The following is an 18,857-nucleotide window of genomic DNA, read 5'->3' as shown; positions in this document are numbered from 1 at the left end:
GTGCATGACCACTGCATCCTGCAAGGGTTGGAGCGTTTGAGGTCCAGCCTGTGGACCACAGAAGCATAGAACCAGGCAGGGTTGGAAAGGAGCACAAGGAGCAGGCAGTGCCAACCCCCCTGCCATGCCCAGGGACACCCTACCCTAGAGCAGCCTGACCACAGCCTCAGCCAGCCTGGCCTCAAACACCTCCAGCCATGGGGCCTCAACCCCCTCCCTGGGCAACCCATTCCAGCCTCTCACCACTCTCCTGCTCAACAACTTCCTCCTCCCCTCCAGCCTCACTCTCCCCACCTCCACCTTTGCTCCATTCCCCCCACTCCTGCCACTCCCTCACAGCCTCAAAAGTCCCTCCCCAGCTTTTTTGGAGCCCCCTTCAGGTGCTGGAAGGCCACAAGAAGGTGACCTCTGAGACCAGAGACCAGACTCCTCTATTCTGCCACATCTGGAATACTGCATTCCCCATTCAAGACAGGCATGAAACTGCTGGAGAGAGGCCAGGGGAGGTTACAAAGCTGCTGAGGGGCCTGGAGCAGCTCTGTGAGAAGCAAAAGCTGAGCCCTGGGGCTGAGAGCCTGCAGAAGAGCAGCCTCAGAGGGCAGCTGAGCAGTGCTCAGTAAGAACTAAAGGCTGGGGTTGGGGGGAGAGGATGGGGACAGACTCTTGGTGGTGATGTCCAGAGACAGGATAAGGGCAATAGGCACAAATTAGAACCCAGGAGATTCCATGTAAACATAAGGAAAACTACTTCATAGGGGGGTGATACCTGGGGCTCAGCAGGGCTGCAGAGTCTCCTTCTCTGGAGGCATTCAAAACCTGCCTGGATGTGTTCCTGGGTGATTTCCTCTGAGTGACTCTGGTTTAGCAGGGGAATGGGAGTGGATCATCTTCAGAGGTCCCTCTCAACCCTCAGCACGCTGGGATTGTGCAAAATAAATCCACACACACTGACCCAGGGGCAGCAAACTCCACCTCTCACCCAGCTACAACCATCTCATCTCTCACCCAAATACAACCATTCCACCTCTCCCCCAGGTACAACCACCCCACTTCTCACTCAGCTATGACCATCCCACCTCTCACCCAGGTGCAACCATCCCACCTCTCACCCAGATATATCCATCCTACCTCTCACTCAGCCACAACCATCCCACCTCTCACCCAGGTGCAACCATCCCACCTCTCACCCAGGTGCAACCATCCCACCTCTCACCCAGATATATCCATCCCACTTCTCACCCAGGTGCAACCATCCCACCTCTCACCCAGGTGCAACCATCCCACCTCTCACCCAGATATATCCATCCCACCTCTCACCCAGGTGCAACCATCCTACCTCTCACCCAGATATATCCATCCCACCTCTCACCCAGGTACAACCATCCCACCTCTCACCCAGGTACAACCATCCCACCTCTCACCCAGGTGCAACCATCCCACCTCTCACCCAGATATATCCATCCCACCTCTCACCCAGGTACAACCATCCCACCTCTCACCCAGGTGCAACCATCCCACCTCTCACCCAGATATATCCATCCCACCTCTCACCCAGGTACAACCATCCCACCTCTCACCCAGGTACAACCATCCCACCTCTCACCCAGGTACAACCATCCCACCTCTCACCCAAATACAACCATTCTACCTCTCACCCAGGTACAACCATACTACCTCTCACCCAGATATATCCATCCCACCTCTCACCCAGATATATCCATCCCACCTCTCACCCAGGTGCAACCATTCTACCTCTCACCCAGGTACAACCATCCTACCTCTCACCCAGGTGCAACCATCCCACCTCTCACCCAGGTGCAACCATCCCACCTCTCACCCAGGTGCAACCATCCCACCTCTCACCCAGGTACAACCATCCCACCTCTCACCCAGGTGCAACCATCCCACCTCTCACCCAGGTGCAACCATCCTACCTCTCACCCAGGTGCAACCATCCCACCTCTCACCCAGATATATCCATCCCACCTCTCACCCAGGTGCAACCATCCCACCTCTCACCCAGGTACAACCATCCCACCTCTCACCCAGATATATCCATCCCACCTCTCACCCAGGTACAACCATCCCACCTCTCACCCAGGTACAACCATCCCACCTCTCACCCAGATATATCCATCCCACCTCTCACCCAGGTACAACCATCCCACCTCTCACCCAGGTGCAACCATCCCACCTCTCACCCAGATATATCCATCCCACCTCTCACCCAGGTGCAACCATCCCACCTCTCACCCAGGTGCAACCATCCTACCTCTCACTCAGCCACAACCATCCCACCTCTCACCCAGCTACGACCATCTCATCTCTCACCCAGCTATGACCATCCTACCTCTCACCCAGGTACAACCACCTCACCTCTCACCCAGGTACAACCATCCCACCTCTCACCCAGACACAACCAGAGCCCTGGCACAGGCTGCCCAGGGAGGTTGTGGAGTCTTCCTCTCTGGAGATATTCAAAAGCTGCCTGGATGTGTCCCTCTGTGCTCTGTTACAGGAGATCCTGCTCTGGCAGGGGGTTTGGCCTGGCTGAGCTTTGCAGCTTCCTTCCAGCCCCTGCCATTCTGTGATTCTGTGATCCTCACCCAGCTGGAAAACGCTGCCCACAGCCAGCAAAACCACCCCTGCACAGGCAAGAGAATCACTCCAGCCTGAGCACTCATAAGCAAGCTGAACATGTCCAACTAACCCATTTTAATCCTGCAGCCTGAGCTCCACAGAGCACTGTGAAACCTCCCCACACTTAGAATGAAGACACAAGGCTGCCTACACGTGTTGGGCTCTGCTCTGCCTCTCCTCCAGCAGCTCTTTGCTTTTTCATGTTCCCAAAGTGCAATTGGCACCGTACAGACAAAGGCAGGTTGAAAGAGGAGCTGATCTCTTGTAGGAGATGCACCAACAAGAGTCAGGAAGAATAAAGCAGGCCAGATCTCTCATCCAGAGCCTTTTCTTCTGCTTCAGTTCTAAGGGAGGATTTGTTTGCTCAAACACAGGGTCTGGGTTGGGGTTTTTTTTTTACCCAGTGAAAGGCAGAACCCTGCAAGCATTACCTCACTCTTGCCTTTGGAGACAGAAGATGCTCTTTGCACGTCTGAGCAGGAAGAAAACCTGCAAGGCACTCCACACACTTGAATTTCTTCACTTTGCAGTGGATCTTTTTCGCCCTCTTTGCTCCACCTCTGTGCTCAGTTCAACCCTGCACTATTTTCTTGCTCCTTCCTTGGTGTTATTTCTTCCCATCTCAGGAGTAAAAGCAGAAGCTCCAAGGAGCTCAGACTCAAAAGGCTGCCTGGGGCTGCCCAACTCTTCAGCCCTCACAGCAAAGCCCAAAGCCTGGGTTTGGCACCTTGACCCCAAGCCATACACCCCCTGCAGCAAGCTCTCCAGGCACACCAAACCCCAGGCAAGTTGCTTCCAGCATCTTCCCAAGGAACATCTCTACTAGGGATGCACAGGTGGAGGAGCTCCTTTACTCGAGGACAATGCAGAGGTCACTCTCTTTTGCTTCAGAAGAGAGGGGGTAGGACATGCTGTGATGGAGGAGTTGGCACCAACCTTCCCTCTCACCTTGCTCCACGCAGCAGCTCAATACAAGGAAGGTAGATCCAGTTGCTTACTCTGGCATGGAGGGCTCCTGTCTCCCCCCACCCTAGTGTGTCCCCCTGGAGCCACACAGCCTTTGGGATGGGAAGAAGAGGAAAAAATTCCCTGTTTGGTTCCTATTTCCTCAGCTGCCTTTTTGATTCCTGTTTCCTCAGCCAAGTGACTGAGCATGGTGGCACAGGTCTGACAGGAGATATGGGTAGTGCTCCCTTACAGCCTGGGCCAGGTTTTGGGATGCTCTGAGCTCCCAGCAAGACCCTCAGGGCTGGACACATGCCCTCCTCCTTCCCTCTCCCCCTTAGATCTCTGCAGGTTGGCTGGAGGAGACCAGACCTCCTTGGTGGCATCATACAGCTGCTGCAGGGCATTCAGGAGCTGGTTACATCAAGCAGAACCTGCCCTTAACTCCAGCACCACTCCCCACAGCATCCTTTGCCCTTGTCAAGCCCAGCCAGGCTTTGTGTTTCTCGGGACAAGGTGAACCATGCTGCCTTGCTCACCACAACGTGGAACAAGAGCTGGTGAAAGCCTGCAGCCAAGCCCTAGCAGACATCATCCCACCTGCAAACTGGGCAATCACAGACTAACTCTGGTGGCAAAAGACCTTTAAGATCATCAAGTCCCCCTGTAAACCTCAGGTCACCACTCAACTCTAGCCCTCAGCACCACATCTACACAGCTTTCATAGAATCATAGAAGGGTCTAGGGTGGAAGGGACCTCAAGGATCATCCAGCTGTAGGCAAGGACACCTCCCACCAGAGCAGGTTGCTCAAGGCTTCATCCAACCTGGCCTTAAACACCTCCAAGGAAGAAGCAGCCACAACTTCCCTGGGCAACCTGTGCCAGTGTCTCACCACCCTCACTGTAAAGAGCTTCCTCCTAACATCCAGTCTACATCTCCCCTCTTCCCATTTCAACCCATTCCCCCTCATCCTGTCATTACAAGACCTTGTCAATAGTCCACTCCCTTTGAAACCCCTCCAGGGACAGGGACTCCACCACTTCCCCAGGCAACCTGGTCCAGGGCTTGCAAATGGAAGAGGGAAGCAGCTTTCTTTTTCCACATCCCTGAGGCTGAGCATCTGTTTCTGCTGGTTATTCCCAAATTTCCTTACACCAGGGTGCTGCTCTGTCCTGCCAGGAAGGACCTGTCTCAATCTGCTGCTTTATTTATTCATTTCCAAGCGTGCCATTCCTGCTCCTCCTTTGCAGCAGCAGATGCTAACTCAACAGTCCTGGGCAGCTCACTTCATCCCCGCAGGGCTTTTCTTTTCCCCCCTCTCCTTTTCAGCCAAGCCAGGCTGATGTGACAAGTCCAAAGAGACCTTTTCCTTTTGGATCTTTGCATTGTTTTGAGGTCTGCATCTCAGGCAGCCCCTCGCAGAAGAGGGAATTCAACTCCTCTCCTGCGTGCGGAACGGCAACGGCTCAAAGTAGTTATCTCCTCCCTACAGACATCAGCAGCAGCACTCACGGAGCGTTTAATCACAGCACACACCTCTCCCTCCCGGATATCTGCAGAGATTAGAAGGGAGGAATATTCCAGCACAATAAACATCCAGCTGCTAGCCGTGAAGTGCGGGAGGGTCACTCAAAAGAGATGGGTTTCAGCTCTCAATTAGGAGCTATTATAACGAGTCAGGCTCACGCCGCACTGCAACTTCAAACAGTCATAGAACCGCGGAGTGGTAGAGGGTTGCAAGGGACCTCTGGAGATGATCCAGTCCAAGCTTCCCCTGCTAAAAGCGGGGTCAGCCGGAGCAGGTCGTCCAGGGTCACGACATCCAGGCAGGTTCTGAAAGTCACCGGAGAAGGAAGACTCCACAACCCCTCCAACCCCACCGGAGCTTCTCCAAGTGGAGATGCTCTGCGGCGCTTTGCAAACCACTGCCCTAAGGGTGAGGAGGGTGACCCCCACGGCAGAGCCCTGCCTCAACAGGGCAGCTTTTGGAAGCAGCTCCGATGAGCAGAGCTCTCAGCATTTGCAAACCAGCTCACGCCGCACGACACACACAAAGGCACAGAGCTGCGCCGGGTGCAGCCCAGCAAACCCGGCAGGAATTCACTGGAGCAGGCACCAAACCAAGGCCAGGCTGTTCGCCCCAGCTGCCAGCCCCCCGCGTCCCAGTGGGATGGAGCCCAGCTTCTGCCTCTGCAGGCAGAGTTCACCTGAGGAAACTTCGCTTCCTAAGCCGGAGAGGGGAGAAACGCGAGATGCAATAACGCTGGAAGCAACAGGGGGAAACGTGCCAGGAGCAGCTGGGATGGCTGCAGCCTTTCCTTTCTTGTTTTCCATTAAAATAGAAGAGGGCAGCCAGACCCTCACCCCCCCCCCCCCCCCCACACACACACCCCGCCGCTGGTGGCCGAAAAGCATCAGCTGTGGGCCGGAGGAGAAAGAAGCGCTCAGGGAAAACACTTGCGGGGACAGAGCTCTGCTGGACGGAGTGCTCCTGCCCTCGAAGGGGCTGCGAGGCGAACTCGGCAAGCTGCGGGGGCCGTGCCCCGCATGCCAGCCCCCGAACTGCCCAGCGAGCGGCACGACTGCGAGCCCGGCAGCAACACGCACCGGGGAGAGCCCGGACTGGCGCTGGCGGGGCGGCGGCAAGGGGTCCGGAGGGGAACGGGGATGCACCAAGAGAGGAACTGAGTTGGGAACCAGTGGGGCGACCGGGATGGGAAGTAAGGATGGAGCGGGGTGGGGGGAACCGGGACGGGAAGTAAGGATGGAGCGGGGTGGGGGGAACCGGGACGGGAAGTAAGGATGGACCGGGGCGGGGGGAACCGGGACGGGAAGTAAGGATGGAGCGGGGCGGGGGGAACCGGGATGGGAAGTAAGGATGGACCGGGGCGGGGGGAACCGAGATGGGAAGTAAGGATGGACCGGGGCGGGGGGAACCGGGACGGGAAGCGGTGACGGAGCAGCGCTGGGAGCCAGGGGCAGATGTAGGCTGGGATGCAGGGGGGCTCAGGGCGGGGACCGGGAGGGGCACCGGACGGACTCACCGCAGAGAAGTTGTGGGGCCCGCAGAGCTCGCCGCGGTACTTGCAGGACAGCAGCATGTCCTCCAGCTGATGGCCCAGGCGGTCCATGAAGTCGGCGCTGATCCCCTCGTAGTGCCGGGGGGGTAAAAAGAGACGGAAATCGGCCAGCTTGGCGAACCAGCGGAGCCGAGCCTCGTCCCCCCGCAGCAGCTCGGTCAGCAACGGGCGGGCGGTTCGGTTGGGCAGCAACAAGCCCAACCAGTGCCCCGCGTAGTAAAGATCCCCCTTGGAGAGGCGGGGGAAGCGCAGGGGGTTGTTGTTGCAGAGGGTGACGGCGGGGAAGGGCAGCTGGCGGCTCCACTCGGTGCGCACCTGGGTGTGCGAGGGGAAGGAGAGCCAATGGAGCAGGCGGTTGGAGGACCAGGAGAGCAGCAAGCCCAGCGCCGTGCAGAAGGCCAGCACCCAGAGCGCTCGCCGCGGCAGCGCCGCCCGCCGAGAGCACATGTGCCGCAGCCCGTGCAACCGGCTGCGCAGCGGCGGGCACCGGCGGCCGCCCCCCCCCCGCGCCATGGGCGCTCCCCGCCGCCGCCACCGCCGCCACCACCGCCGCTGCCACCGCTGCCACCACCGCTGCCACCGCCGCCGCCCCGGGATCAGTGCGAGGAGCAGCGCCGCGCCATGCCGGGCCCCGTCGCCAACCTCTCCGCTACCCGCGCCACGGCCGGCAGCGGCCCCGAGCGGCGGGGGGAGCCTCCGTGGGCAACCCGCCGCGCCGGCACCGAGCTCTCCGCCGGGCAGCAGTTCCGGCAGCGCGGCATGCCGGGCCCCGCTGCTGCTGCCGCCGCCGCCGCCGCTACCGCCTTGTCTCCGCACCCCGCGGGGGGCAGCGGGGCGGCCCTGCCCGCAGACACCGGCCGAGCCTCCCGCCCGCCCGGCCCTGCCGCTCACATGCTGCGCTGCCGCCGCTGCCGCTTCTTCACCCCCCTCCACAAGCACCACCCCGCCCCGGCCGCCTCCCGCTGCCGCTACCGGACACCGCCCGCGGGAGCAGAGGGGCTCGGCTCGCCCCGGGCTCCCCCGCGGGCTTCCCCCGCCGCGCCCCGGGACCACCGGCACCTCCGGTGCTCCCCGACACCAGCCGCTTCCCGAGCCCCGGCGGTCGCTCCGGGAGCCTCTGAGGGGCGAGAGCTGCGGGACGCCCCCCGCCCCTTTCCCCGGACAGCCGCCTAGCCCCGAGCCGCGCTCCGCCGGCCCTGGCCGCCTCTCATGCTGCCCCGGCCGGGATGCTGCTGCCCTCCGGTTCCCCGGGGAAAGCCCCTCCGCCGGGCGACGAAAACGAGTAAGAGGAAGGAAGAGGAGGAGGAAGAGCGGGACGAAGGTTTCCCGAGGTGCCAGCCCCGGCGCTCGGCGCCAGCCGCTCTCGGGAGGCGGAGGGAGGGATGCTCGGCCCCGATCGCACCGTAACCCTCCCCCTTCTCCCCCCCTCCGCCTCTATTTATCCCCCGGCAGAGCGGGGGGAGCGCGGCTCCGCTCGCAGCAGCCGGGACCGCCGCCGCCACTGGCCTTGACCGGGCTTTGGGGAGCTCCCCTCGCTTGTTCGTTCTCCTTCCTTCTCCTTCCCTCCTTCTCCCTCCATCTCCTTCCCTCCTTCTCCTTCCTTCTCCTTCCCTCCTTCTCCCTCCATCTCCTTCCCTCCTTCTCCCTCCATCTCCTTCCCTCCTTCGCCTTCCTTCTCCCTCCATCTCCTTCCCTCCTTCTCCCTCCATCTCCTTCCCTCCTTCGCCTTCCTTCTCCTTCCCTCCTTCTCCCTCCATCTCCTTCCCTCCTTCTCCTTCCTTCTCCTTCCCTCCTTCTCCCTCCATCTCCTTCTCTCCTTCTCCCTCCATCTCCTTCCCTCCTTCTCCCTCCATCTCCTTCCCTCCTCCTCCCTCCATCTCCTTCCCTCCTCCAGCCCGAGTTTGTTTTTCTGCCTTTCAGCATCCCCGGGGGGCACACACGGATCTCGGAGACACCGAGAGCCCCTGCCAGGCTGTGGAGCCTGCCCGCTGTACTGGTTGTTGGATGGCCAAACTGGTTGCCTGAGGTTGTGTATGTGTGTGTGGGGGGGGGAGGGTTCGTTTTGCTTCCCACAGCAAAGCTGCTCCGTGGTCCCCCTGAGCCCATGGAAGACAGGTTAGCAGCACAGAGACCCCCCCCTCCCCCCGCCTCACCAAACCGTGCCCCCATTCCCTGACCCTTTGCGCCCCTCTGCTTGGGTCTTGCCCAAGCCCGGAGAGCCCTCTGGGGACAAGGATCGTTGTCCCCTGCACCGGGCACCAAACCCTGCCCCTCTTCCCCCAGCGATACGGCGATAACCAGCCACGGACATTGGCATCTGGTGGGGGTTTGCTGGGCTCTGCTCTCTGGAAAGCAGCTCCCTGCTACCTTAATTTTGGTTCCCAGCAGTACCAAGGAACGTTGCCGTCTGCAATTGTCCCCAGTTAAGCTGTAAGTGGCAGTCAGGGCTCTGAATCGCCTCTGATATTCCTCCCCCCCCCCCCCCCCGAATTCCTTTTCCATGTGCGCCTCGCTCCGGTTTCATTTTTACCCAATAGATGGAGCAGTCACAGCCTGCTCTGCTCCAGCCTCTCTCAGAGTTCTCTCTTCTACCGTGGAAAAGCTGCCAAGGGGCAGCAAACGCCGGCTTGGTGGGGAGTTGTCCCCAGGACCCCACTCCTGACCCTGGGGCAACAGAGAGGAGTATGTTGGAGGGACCCTGGGGTTGTGGCTGGAGCTGCTGGCAGCAGGGGGGGTTGCACGAACACATCCGTGGAGGATCAGCTTTAATACCACAAATAACTTTGACCTGGCCAGGCTGAAGAGTTGTGTGGAGGGGAAGCTCACAGGACCACAGAATTCCTTCTTGAGTCTTCCTTCCATTCTTGATGACCTTCAAGCTCCTCGAATGCAAGCATCAGACTCACACTGACAGCTCCTTGGCTAACCCAAAGCTCTCAGCACAACATCTCAGCACTGTGGATTGCTGTGCTTGGAGAGGAGCACCAGGAGCAGCCAGGCCAACCTTCAGCCCAGCAGCCTTCAGCACCAGACCATAGCCTCAAGCACCACAGCCACTCTCCCTCTGAACACCTCCAGGGATGGGGACTCCACCACCTCCCTGGGCAGCCTGTGCCAGTGCCTGAGCACCTGCTCAGGGAAGAACTTCCTCCCAACAGCCAACCCAAACCTCCCCTGATGCAGCTTGAGGCCATTGCCTCTTGTGCTAGCATTAGTGACTGGGGAGCAGAGACCAGCCCCAGCCTCACTGCAACCTCCTTTTAGGTAGCTGTAGAGGGCAATGAGGTCCCCTCTCAGCCTCCTCTTCTCCAGACTGAGCACCCCCAGCTCCCTCAGCTGCTCCTCACAGGCCATGTTTGCCAGAGCTCTCCCCAGCCTCATTGCCCTTCTCTGCCCCTGCTCCAGCACCTCAGTGTCCTCCTGTGCTGTGCTGACCCAAACTGGACACAGCAGTGGAGGGGTGATCTCAGGAGTGCTGAGTCCAGGGCCAGGAGCACCTCCCTGCTGCTGCTGGTGACACCATTGCTGATCCAGGCCAGGATGCTGTTGGCCTCCTTGGCCACCTGGGCACACTGCTGGCTCATGAAGCTCACCTAGAACAAGTGTAGGGTCCTGCCTCAGTGCAGGTGAGTGGTGACCTGCTGGAAAGCAGCTCTGCAGAGAAGGACCTGGGAGTGCTGGGGGACAATGTTATTGTGAGCCAGAAATGTGCCCTCCTGGCCAGGAAAGGAAATGTTTCCTGGGGTACCTGCAGAAGAGTGGGCAGCAGGTCCAGGGAGGTTCTCCTCTCCCTCTGCTCTGCCCTAGAGAAGCCACATCTGGAGTCCTGAGTCCAGTTTTGGGCCCCCCAGTTCAAGAGGGATAGAAAACTGCTGAACTGCTGCAAAGCTGCTGAGGGGCCTGGAGCAGCTCTGTGAGAAGCAAAGGCTGAGAGCCCTGGGGCTGGGAGCCTGCAGAAGAGCAGCCCCAGAGGGCAGCTGAGCAGTGCTCAGGTAGGGGACAAGAGGCTGGGGCCAGGCTCTTGTGAGTGGTGCCCAGGGGCAGGACAAGGGGCAATGGGCACAAACTGGAACCCAGGAGGAGAAACTCTTTTGATATGAGGCTGCTGGAGGCCTGGAGCAGGCTGCCCAGAGAGGTTGTGGAGTCTCCTTCTCTGCACAGATTCCAACCCTCCCTGGGCATTGTGATTCTGGGCAAGCTGCTGTGGGTGCCCTGCTTTAGCAGGGGGCTTGAACTGGATGGGAGGTCCCTTCCAACCCCACTGTGCTGGGATTCTGTGATCCCTGCTCACAGAGCCCTTAGGTCCACAGTGCAGTTTTTACCACTCTGTATCACTGCTCCACAGCACCCAATCCTTTCCCAGCCCACAGCAGTGGCCATGACCCTTCTTAAACTGACTGGGAAGAGGTCCAAAGGTCCTAGGTTGGTTGTAACTTGGTGTGTGGCAGCTCCCACTGAGCCTCATCCTGCTTGCAAAGCAGATCTCAGCTTTTCCTCCTCCCACCTGTTGCTATCAGTGGGAGGTTTTTTTCCCCTTCAGCTCCCTGGCAGGATAATAAACCTCCAAACCACTCCACCACGAGGCTGTTTGAGATTGTTCCACCCATGATGTATTGCCACAAACCCACAGAAATAGATGGGGCTCGACTATAAACAGCCTCAAATATTCCCTCCCCCACAAGCCTCATCACAGCCTTGCAGCAAAGATGATCCTGGGCAGCTCCAGGTTCTCTGGCAGCACCAAGGCTTTGGATTGTGGCTGGCTGGAGGAACATAGGACACAGCCCTGGTCCTCTTGCCTAATTTCTGCCTCTTCTCCATCTCTAAAGGGTTAAAACACTTTTTTTTGGGGGGGGGGGGGGGGGGGGGAGGGTAGCTTGGCAAAGCAAAGAACAGCAGGTCTGTGTGAAAAGCTGTTGGGCTTTTTTTCCCCCCTCCCTTAAATGCACCCACTCCAAAGGATCTGCTCAAATGCTCCCTGTTTTATGGCAGGGGAGTAACTGTTCTTAAGGGAAACATCCCCAGCTCTTGGGAGAGAGGAGTGGGATGGTCAAGAGCAACCTCAGCCTCACTCTGAGCTTCCCCATGAAAACATCATGAGGACAAACAAGAACAAACCTTGGATGTCATAGAATCATGGAATGGGTTAGGTTGGAAGGGACCTGGAAGCTCAGCCAGCTCCAACCTCCCTGCCATAGGCAGGGACACCTCTCACTAGAACAGGTTGCTCAAGGCCTCATCCAACCTGGTCCTGAACAACTCCAAAGAGAGAGTGATTGGCATTGGAATGGGCTGCCCAGGGAGGTGGTGGAGTGGCTGTGGCTGGAGGTGTTGCAGCCAAGCCTGGCTGGGGCACTGAGTGCCATGGTCTGGTTGGTTGGGCAGGGCTGGGTGCTAGGTTGGGCTGGCTGAGCTTGGAGCTCTCTTCCAGCCTGCCTGATTCTATGATCTATGATCTAAGTGGGTGCCCTGCTTTAGCATCACTGGCTGAGCCCCAGAGCTCCCTTCCAGCCTCCACCAGGCTGGGATTCTGTGAAAGCCTGACCATAAAATGCAAAGCAGCAGCAGCAAGTCCACATCTTGCCCTGCCCAACCTCCCACCCCTGGGAGAGCATTTCCATTTTCCCACTTATCAGAGCAAGCAGCTCCTGTTTCTTCCTCCCCCCTCCACCCCCTTTGGACTGACTTCAGCAGAGTCCTGGTTAATTCTTGATGCAGCCAGAGCAGCTCAAATGCTTATTGAACTTAATGCATGGAGGGAATAATAGAGCTGGAATCAATAATTATTGCTTACTAATCAACAACTCACTTCTAAGTGATCCCTGAGGGGTGGGGGTGGAGGGGGAAGAGTTTGCTGCTGGGGAAGAGTTTGCTGCTGAGGAAGAGTTTGCTGCTTCTGTTGGAGAATAGAGTTTGGAGGGAAAGAAAAGCCCAACAGGAGAAATTGAAGGGATTGTTTTGGGTTGATCTGCTCCTTCTCCCTCCCCTGCCTTAAGATGTGACCTGTGGTGCCCCTGACAGGCAAAGAAAAGACAAATAGTCTCAGGTTTTTCTCACACCTTCCCCCCTCAAAGCATCTCTGCCTTTGGAAACTTCATTTTCACGTCCAACATCAGCTCAGGTTAAGACAAAAAAGAGGCAATAAAAGCTCTGAAAGTCCTGCAAAGAAAACCACAAACTTGGGTCCTGCTGCAGCCTTTGGTTACTGCTATTTAATTGATGCCATCAGGGAGCAAAGGAAGCTCAACCCCCAAATGCTTTGTCCTCCAGACTCAAAGGTGTGACTGGGAAACTCAGAAGCCACCAAATCCCAGTTCAGCAAGCCCCTGAGATGCTGGCTAAAATCATGGAATCATGGAACTGTTTTGCTTGGAAAAGACCTGTAAGGTTATAGAGTCCAACCACTGACCCAACTCCACCATGACCATTAAACCATCAACCCCACCATGCCCATTAAACCTTCAACCCCACCATGCCCACCAAACCATGGCCCCAAGGAACATGGCCACAGGGTTCCTGAACACCTCCAGGCATGGGCACTCCACCACCTCCCTGGGCAGCCTCTGCCAAGCCCTGACCACTCTTGCAGCAAAGAGAGATGTTGAGGGTCAAAGTTGGTGTGGCCCTGAGCAACCTGCTCTAGGTGGAGATGTCCCTGCTGGCTGCAGGGAGGTTGGACAAGGAGGGTTGACTGCAGAGAGGTTGGTGAGAAGGGCAGCAAGGCTGGGGAGGGGCCTGGAGCACAGCCCTGTGAGGAGAGGCTGAGGGAGCTGGGGGGGTGCAGCCTGCAGCAGAGGAGGCTCAGGGCAGAGCTCATTGCTGCCTGCAGCTGCCTGCAGGGAGGTTGTAGCCAGGTGGGGTTGGGCTCTGCTGCCAGGCAGGCAGCCAGGGACAGAAGAAGGGGACAGAGGCTGAAGCTGTGGCAGGGCAGGTCTAGGCTGGATGTTGTTAGGAAGTTGTTGTCAGAGAGAGTGATTGGCACTGGAATGGGCTGCCCAGGAAGGTGGTGGAGGCACTGTCCCTGGAGGTGTTGCAGCCAAGCCTGGCTGGGGCACTTAGTGCCATGGTCTGGTTGGTTGGGCAGGGCTGGGTGCTAGGTTGGAGTGGATGAGCTTGGAGCTCTCTTCCACCCTGCTTAATTCTATGATTCTATGACCTAGACCTGCTGGAGTGGGTCTAGAGGAGGCCACATAGATGCTCAGAGGGCTGGAGAACCTCTGCTGTGAGGAGAGGCTGAGAGAGGCTTGGAGCTCTCTTCCAACCTGCTTGACTCTCTCCCAACACAGCCACCACTCCTTCCAGAATCCTCCTCTGCTGTACCTAAACCACTTCTGAAAACCCAACAAACCCAGCTCCTGCTGAAGCCTCTGTGCTCTGAGAAACCACAAGCCACTTGAAAATTGAGGTTTCCATGGAAGCTGCTACCTCAGCTTCATTCTTCCACTGCTGCCTCCAAACCCACCCCACTGCTACCTGAGACCAGCCCAGCTTTGGCTTGCTGCCACCTCCCCCCAGCCACCACCCCCCCCTGCCAAAGAGGGGTTTGTGTTTGATTTTGGAAGTGAATGATGAAGCTTCCAGCTTGGAAATTGTCTGAGTTAATTGAGGATTCTCTGAGCAGAGCCCTCCTAGGTGCAGTCCTGCTCTCCATCTGTCACAGGAGCTGTGTGTTTGGGATGGAGGGAGGTGAAATAGTTGATCCAGAACAGAAGGTTGAGGGCACACAAATCACTTGTCAGATTCCCTTCCTCTGCTGCATCCATTCCAGCACCAGCAGGGGTAGTAAAAAAAGGTTTGTGGTTTACAGCTCTGCTTGCAGAGCCAGCACCAGGCAAACTTTTCATGTCTCATTTTCCTTGCCTCTGAAAAAAAACAACAACCTAAGAGAGATCAAACAAATGCCCAAGAGAGGGAAGATGCTGCTGCTCCTTGGCAGTCTCAACCTGGGGGTGAAAAGAAAACCACAGAGTGTCAGGGGCTGGAAGGCAGCTCCAAAGCTCAGCCAGTCCAAGCCCTCTGCCAGAGCAGCATCACCTGGAGCAGCTCACACAGAAACACATCCAGGCAGGGTTTGGATATCTGCAGAGAGGGAGACTCCACAGCCCCCCTGGGCAGCCTGTGCCAGGCTCTGCCACCCTCACAGGGGAAAAATTCCTCCTCCTGTTTCCATGGCACTTCTCTGCCTCAGCTTCCACCACTGCCCCTTGTGCTGGCACTGGCATCCCCCAGCAGAGCCTGGCTCCAGCTCCTGCCACTCACCTGCACATCTTTACCAACACTGCTGAGGTCACCTCTCAGCCTCCTCCTCTCCAAGCTCCCAGCCCCAGCTCCCTCAGGCTCTGCTCCTACCAGAGCTGTTCCATTCCCTTCAGCATCTCTGTGGCTCTGTGCTGGGCTCTCTCCAGCAGTTCTATGTCCCTCTTGAACTGGGGGGCCTGCTGAGGTCACCTCTCAGTCTCCTCTCTAAGCTCCCAGCCCCAGCTCCCTTCAGATCCTGCAAGGCCACTCCAAGCTCTCCTGGAAGCCTTCTCCTCTGCAGGCTGCACAGCCCCAACTCTCTCAGCCTGTGCTCAGAGCAGAGCTGCTGCAGCCCTCTCAGCATCTTGGTGGCCTCCTCTGGACTGGCTTTGGTCTTTGATTACATGGCACAGGTTGAGAGTGGGGAGAGACAGGCATAGGTTGAGGCTGCTGAGACACTGGCACAGGTTGAGGGTGGTGAGACCCTGGCACAGGTTGCCCAGGGAGGTTGTGGAGCACAGAAGCACCCAATGTGATCTTTGATCACATTGGGTGCTTCTGTGCTCCACAACCTCCCTGGAGGTGTTCAGGTCCAGCGTGGATGTGGCCTTCAGCAACCTGTTCTAGTGGGAGCTGTCCCTGCCTATGGCAGGGGATTGGAACTGGCTGATCCTTGAGGTTCCTTCCAACCTAAACCATTCTCTGACCAACCTTGGATTCTGAGATGCAGCTCCAGATGTATCAGGGCTGTCCCAGCTCCCTTAATTAGCAGATCCATGTCCAAGTGGCATTTCCTGACATCAGCTTTCTCCACTACCTTCCCTTCAAGCAGCAAAAAAGGGGACTGCAGATCTGCACAGGTTTATATTTGCCTCTGTGTACACACCCAGACATATTTTTCCTCTGCAGGTAGGGAAGAGGAATGATTTCACTCTATTTTAAGCTCCTCAGCTGGCATCTACCCAATTAGCCTTTTTTTTTCCCCCTTCCCCTTCCCCTGTTTGCCATTTCACCACTGAAAGGGAGAGGAGAGGGAGTGAAACAAATGAAACCACCTCTGGATTTCTGAAGAACTGATATGAAGAAGAATTCTTCACAGCAAATTAAACAGCAAAGTCTTTGCAGAGCCTCTTAGTGTCAGTCAGCTGCTTCTCTGCTGCCCTCAACACATCTGGCACTGAGCATCATCTCCTGCTGCTGCTGCCCTGGCCATAGAGGAGCACAGGGGCAACCCAGCAGTGCTCTCCATGTGTTTTGGTGGCCCTGTGACTACCTTCCTGCTGGCCAGAACTGACCCAGAGCCTTCATCACTGGGAAGCCTCAAAGTGTGGCCAGCTGCAAAAGTTTGAACTTGGCCACAGTGAAGCCTTGAGTGATTGTGCTGAGCAGGAGAGGGTCAGAGAGCAGCACTGAGCTGCAGCACAGCACAGAAGCATAGAATCAGAGGACCAGAGAGCCACAGAACCATAGAACCATGGAATCAAGCAGGTTGGAAGAGAGCTCCAAGCTCAGCCAGCACAACCTAGCACCCAGCCCTGCCCAACCAACCAGACCATGGCACTAAGTGCCCCAGCCAGGCTTGGCTGCAACACCTCCAGCCACAGCCACTCCACCACCTCCCTGGGCAGCCCATTCCAGTGCCAATCACTCTCTCTGACAACATCTTCCTCCTAACATCCAGCCTAAACTTCCTCAATCCAATCTGTCACCCAGCCCTGTCCAATCAACTTATGGATGCCTTTTGTTTGCTGAAAATGCTGACTTTGGAATGATTTGGTGGTCAGAGAATCACAGAATCAAGCAGGCTGGGAGAGAGCTCCAAGCTCAGCCAGCCCAACCTAGCACCCAGCCCTGCCCAACCAACCAGACCATGGCACTAAGTGCCCCAGCCAGGCTTGGCTGCAACACCTCCAGCCACAGCCACTCCACCACCTCCCTGGGCAGCCCATTCCAATGGCAAATAATCACCAGGAGGCTGTGAAGATGATTAATGAAATGATTGAGGAAGTTGAACAGAAGGAAGAGTTTGCCCAGGTGGGCAGCAGAGCCAATGGCATCCTGGGCTGGCTCAGGAGCAGTGTGGGCAGCAGGACAAGGGAGGTTCTTGTGCCCCTGTGCTCAGCACTGCTCAGGCCAACCCTGCAGTGCTGTGTCCAGTTCTGGGCTCCTCCATTGCAGAGAGATGTTGAGGGGCTGGAAGGTGTCCAGGGAAGTCTCTAGAAGCTCTTCTAGACCTCATGTGGCCTCCAAAGGAGGGGGAGAACACGAAAATGGGAACCTGGATCTTCAGGGGGACACTGGAACAGGCTGCCCAGGGAGGTGATGGATTCCCCATCCCTGGAAGTGTTGATGTGAACATGGCCCTTGGGGATGTGGTTTGGTGAGCATGGTGGTGCTGTTGGTGGTTGCAGTGGGTGATCTCAGGGGGGGTGATAGGATCACAAGGACTTCCCAACCCAAACAATTCCATGATTCAGGGCTAGATGTGGCTTCAGCACACCAAACCCTGCAGGCCCAGGAGGAGTCCTGGTGAGTGTTTCATGTCACCTCCTCTGTCTGCAGAGCACATCCACCTGCTGCCTTCATCCCACCCTCCCTGCCTCTGCTGAACCCTGCTCCCTGCAGTGGCATTTATGGACTTAGGAAAGGCAGAGGAGAGCTGCTCTGTGCTTAGATGCTGAAGGGGACTGAAAATTAGATCCCTCCCAGGGAGTTTAGCCTCTAAATCAAGTTAAGGGAGCAATATCTGCAGTGGATGTTTGTTCTTTTGCCTTCCCCAGGTGTTTGAAGGCTCTTCTGGAAGCCAGATGGGAAGTAGCCCTTTCTGCTCTTCAGCCTGGTGCTGCTATTTCAGCTACAAGCAAAAGCCTGCCCCAGCCCCTTGCTTTATAGCAGCAGGGAGGGAAAGCAGGGAAAAGCTTCCTTCAGGGAGTGAAATGTGGGCACAGCCTGGCAGGGAGCAGAGATGGTCAACTCCAGCATGAAGCACACAGCTCCTGGCACAGCTGGCAGCTCCTGGCTTGGACAGAGTCACTTTGATATAGGTCAGGAACTGGTTGGAGAGCTGGGACCAGAGAGTGGTGGTGAATGGTGCCACAGTCAGCTGGAAGCTGGCACCAGTGGTATGCCCCAGGGATCAGTGCTGGGCACAGTCCTGTTCAATGTCTTCACTGATGATCTGGAGCAGGAGATTGAGTCCAGCAGCAGTGAGTTTGCAGATGACACCAAGCTAGGAGCAGCTGTGGAGCTGTTGGAGGGTAGCAGAGCCCTGCAGAGGGACCTGGCCAGGCTGGATGGGTGGGCAGAGGCCAAAGGGATGAGACTGAACAAGCCCAAGTGCAGGGTTCTGCACTTTGGCCACAACAACCCCAAGCAGCACTGCAGGCTGGAGGCTTCTGTGCTCTACAGCCTCTCTGGCAAACCTGTGCCAGGCTCTCACCAACCTCACTGTAAACAACTTCTTCCTAACATCCCTCAGCCTCCTCTTCAGCCTCATCCAACCTGGTCCTGAGCGCCTCGAGGGAGGTTGTGGAGCACAGAAGCACCCAATGTGATCAAAGAACACAACTTCCCTGCCAAACCTGTGCCAGGCTCTCACCACCCTCACTGCAAACAACTTCTTCCTAACATCCACTTTCAATCTCCCCTCTCACACTCCAAACCCATTCCTCCTCCTCCTGCCATTCCCACACCTTCTCAGTAGTCCCTCCCCAGCCCTCCTGCAGCCCCCTTCAGATCCTGCAAGGCCACTCCAAGCTCTCCTGGAAGCCTTCTCCTCTGCAGGCTGCACAGCCCCAACTCTCTCAGCCTGTGCTCAGAGCAGAGCTGCTGCAGCCCTCTCAGCATCTTGGTGGCCTCCTCTGGTCTGGCTCCAACACTTCCATGTCCTGCTTGTGCTGGGGGCTGCAGAGCTGCCCCCAGGGCTGCAGGAGGGGTGTGAGGAGAGCAGAGC

The 18,857-nt window shown here is 57.4% G+C and overlaps 1 protein-coding gene across 4 annotated transcripts in view; it reads right to left on the bottom strand.

The window, feature by feature from the left end:
* Positions 1 to 18,857, bottom strand: part of LOC135191595 (acid-sensing ion channel 2) — a 722,832-nt gene that overhangs the window by 131,511 nt on the left and 572,464 nt on the right. The window contains exon 1 of one of the 4 annotated variants that reach the window (XM_064174027.1): positions 6,632 to 7,192. The exons of the other annotated variants lie outside the window; for them this stretch is intronic. Within the exon in view, the coding sequence (XP_064030097.1) occupies positions 6,632 to 7,180 (549 nt within the window). The 5' untranslated portion in view covers positions 7,181 to 7,192. Of the gene's footprint in view, positions 1 to 6,631; positions 7,193 to 18,857 lie in introns of those variants that run through there. 4 annotated transcript variants of the gene reach the window in all.

This window comes from Pogoniulus pusillus, chromosome 40 (genome assembly GCF_015220805.1).
Source record: "Pogoniulus pusillus isolate bPogPus1 chromosome 40, bPogPus1.pri, whole genome shotgun sequence".
In the NCBI taxonomy this organism is placed as follows: domain Eukaryota; kingdom Metazoa; phylum Chordata; class Aves; order Piciformes; family Lybiidae; genus Pogoniulus; species Pogoniulus pusillus.
Note: the sequence above shows the minus strand (reverse complement) of the source record. Positions and strands in the feature narration are given on the sequence as shown.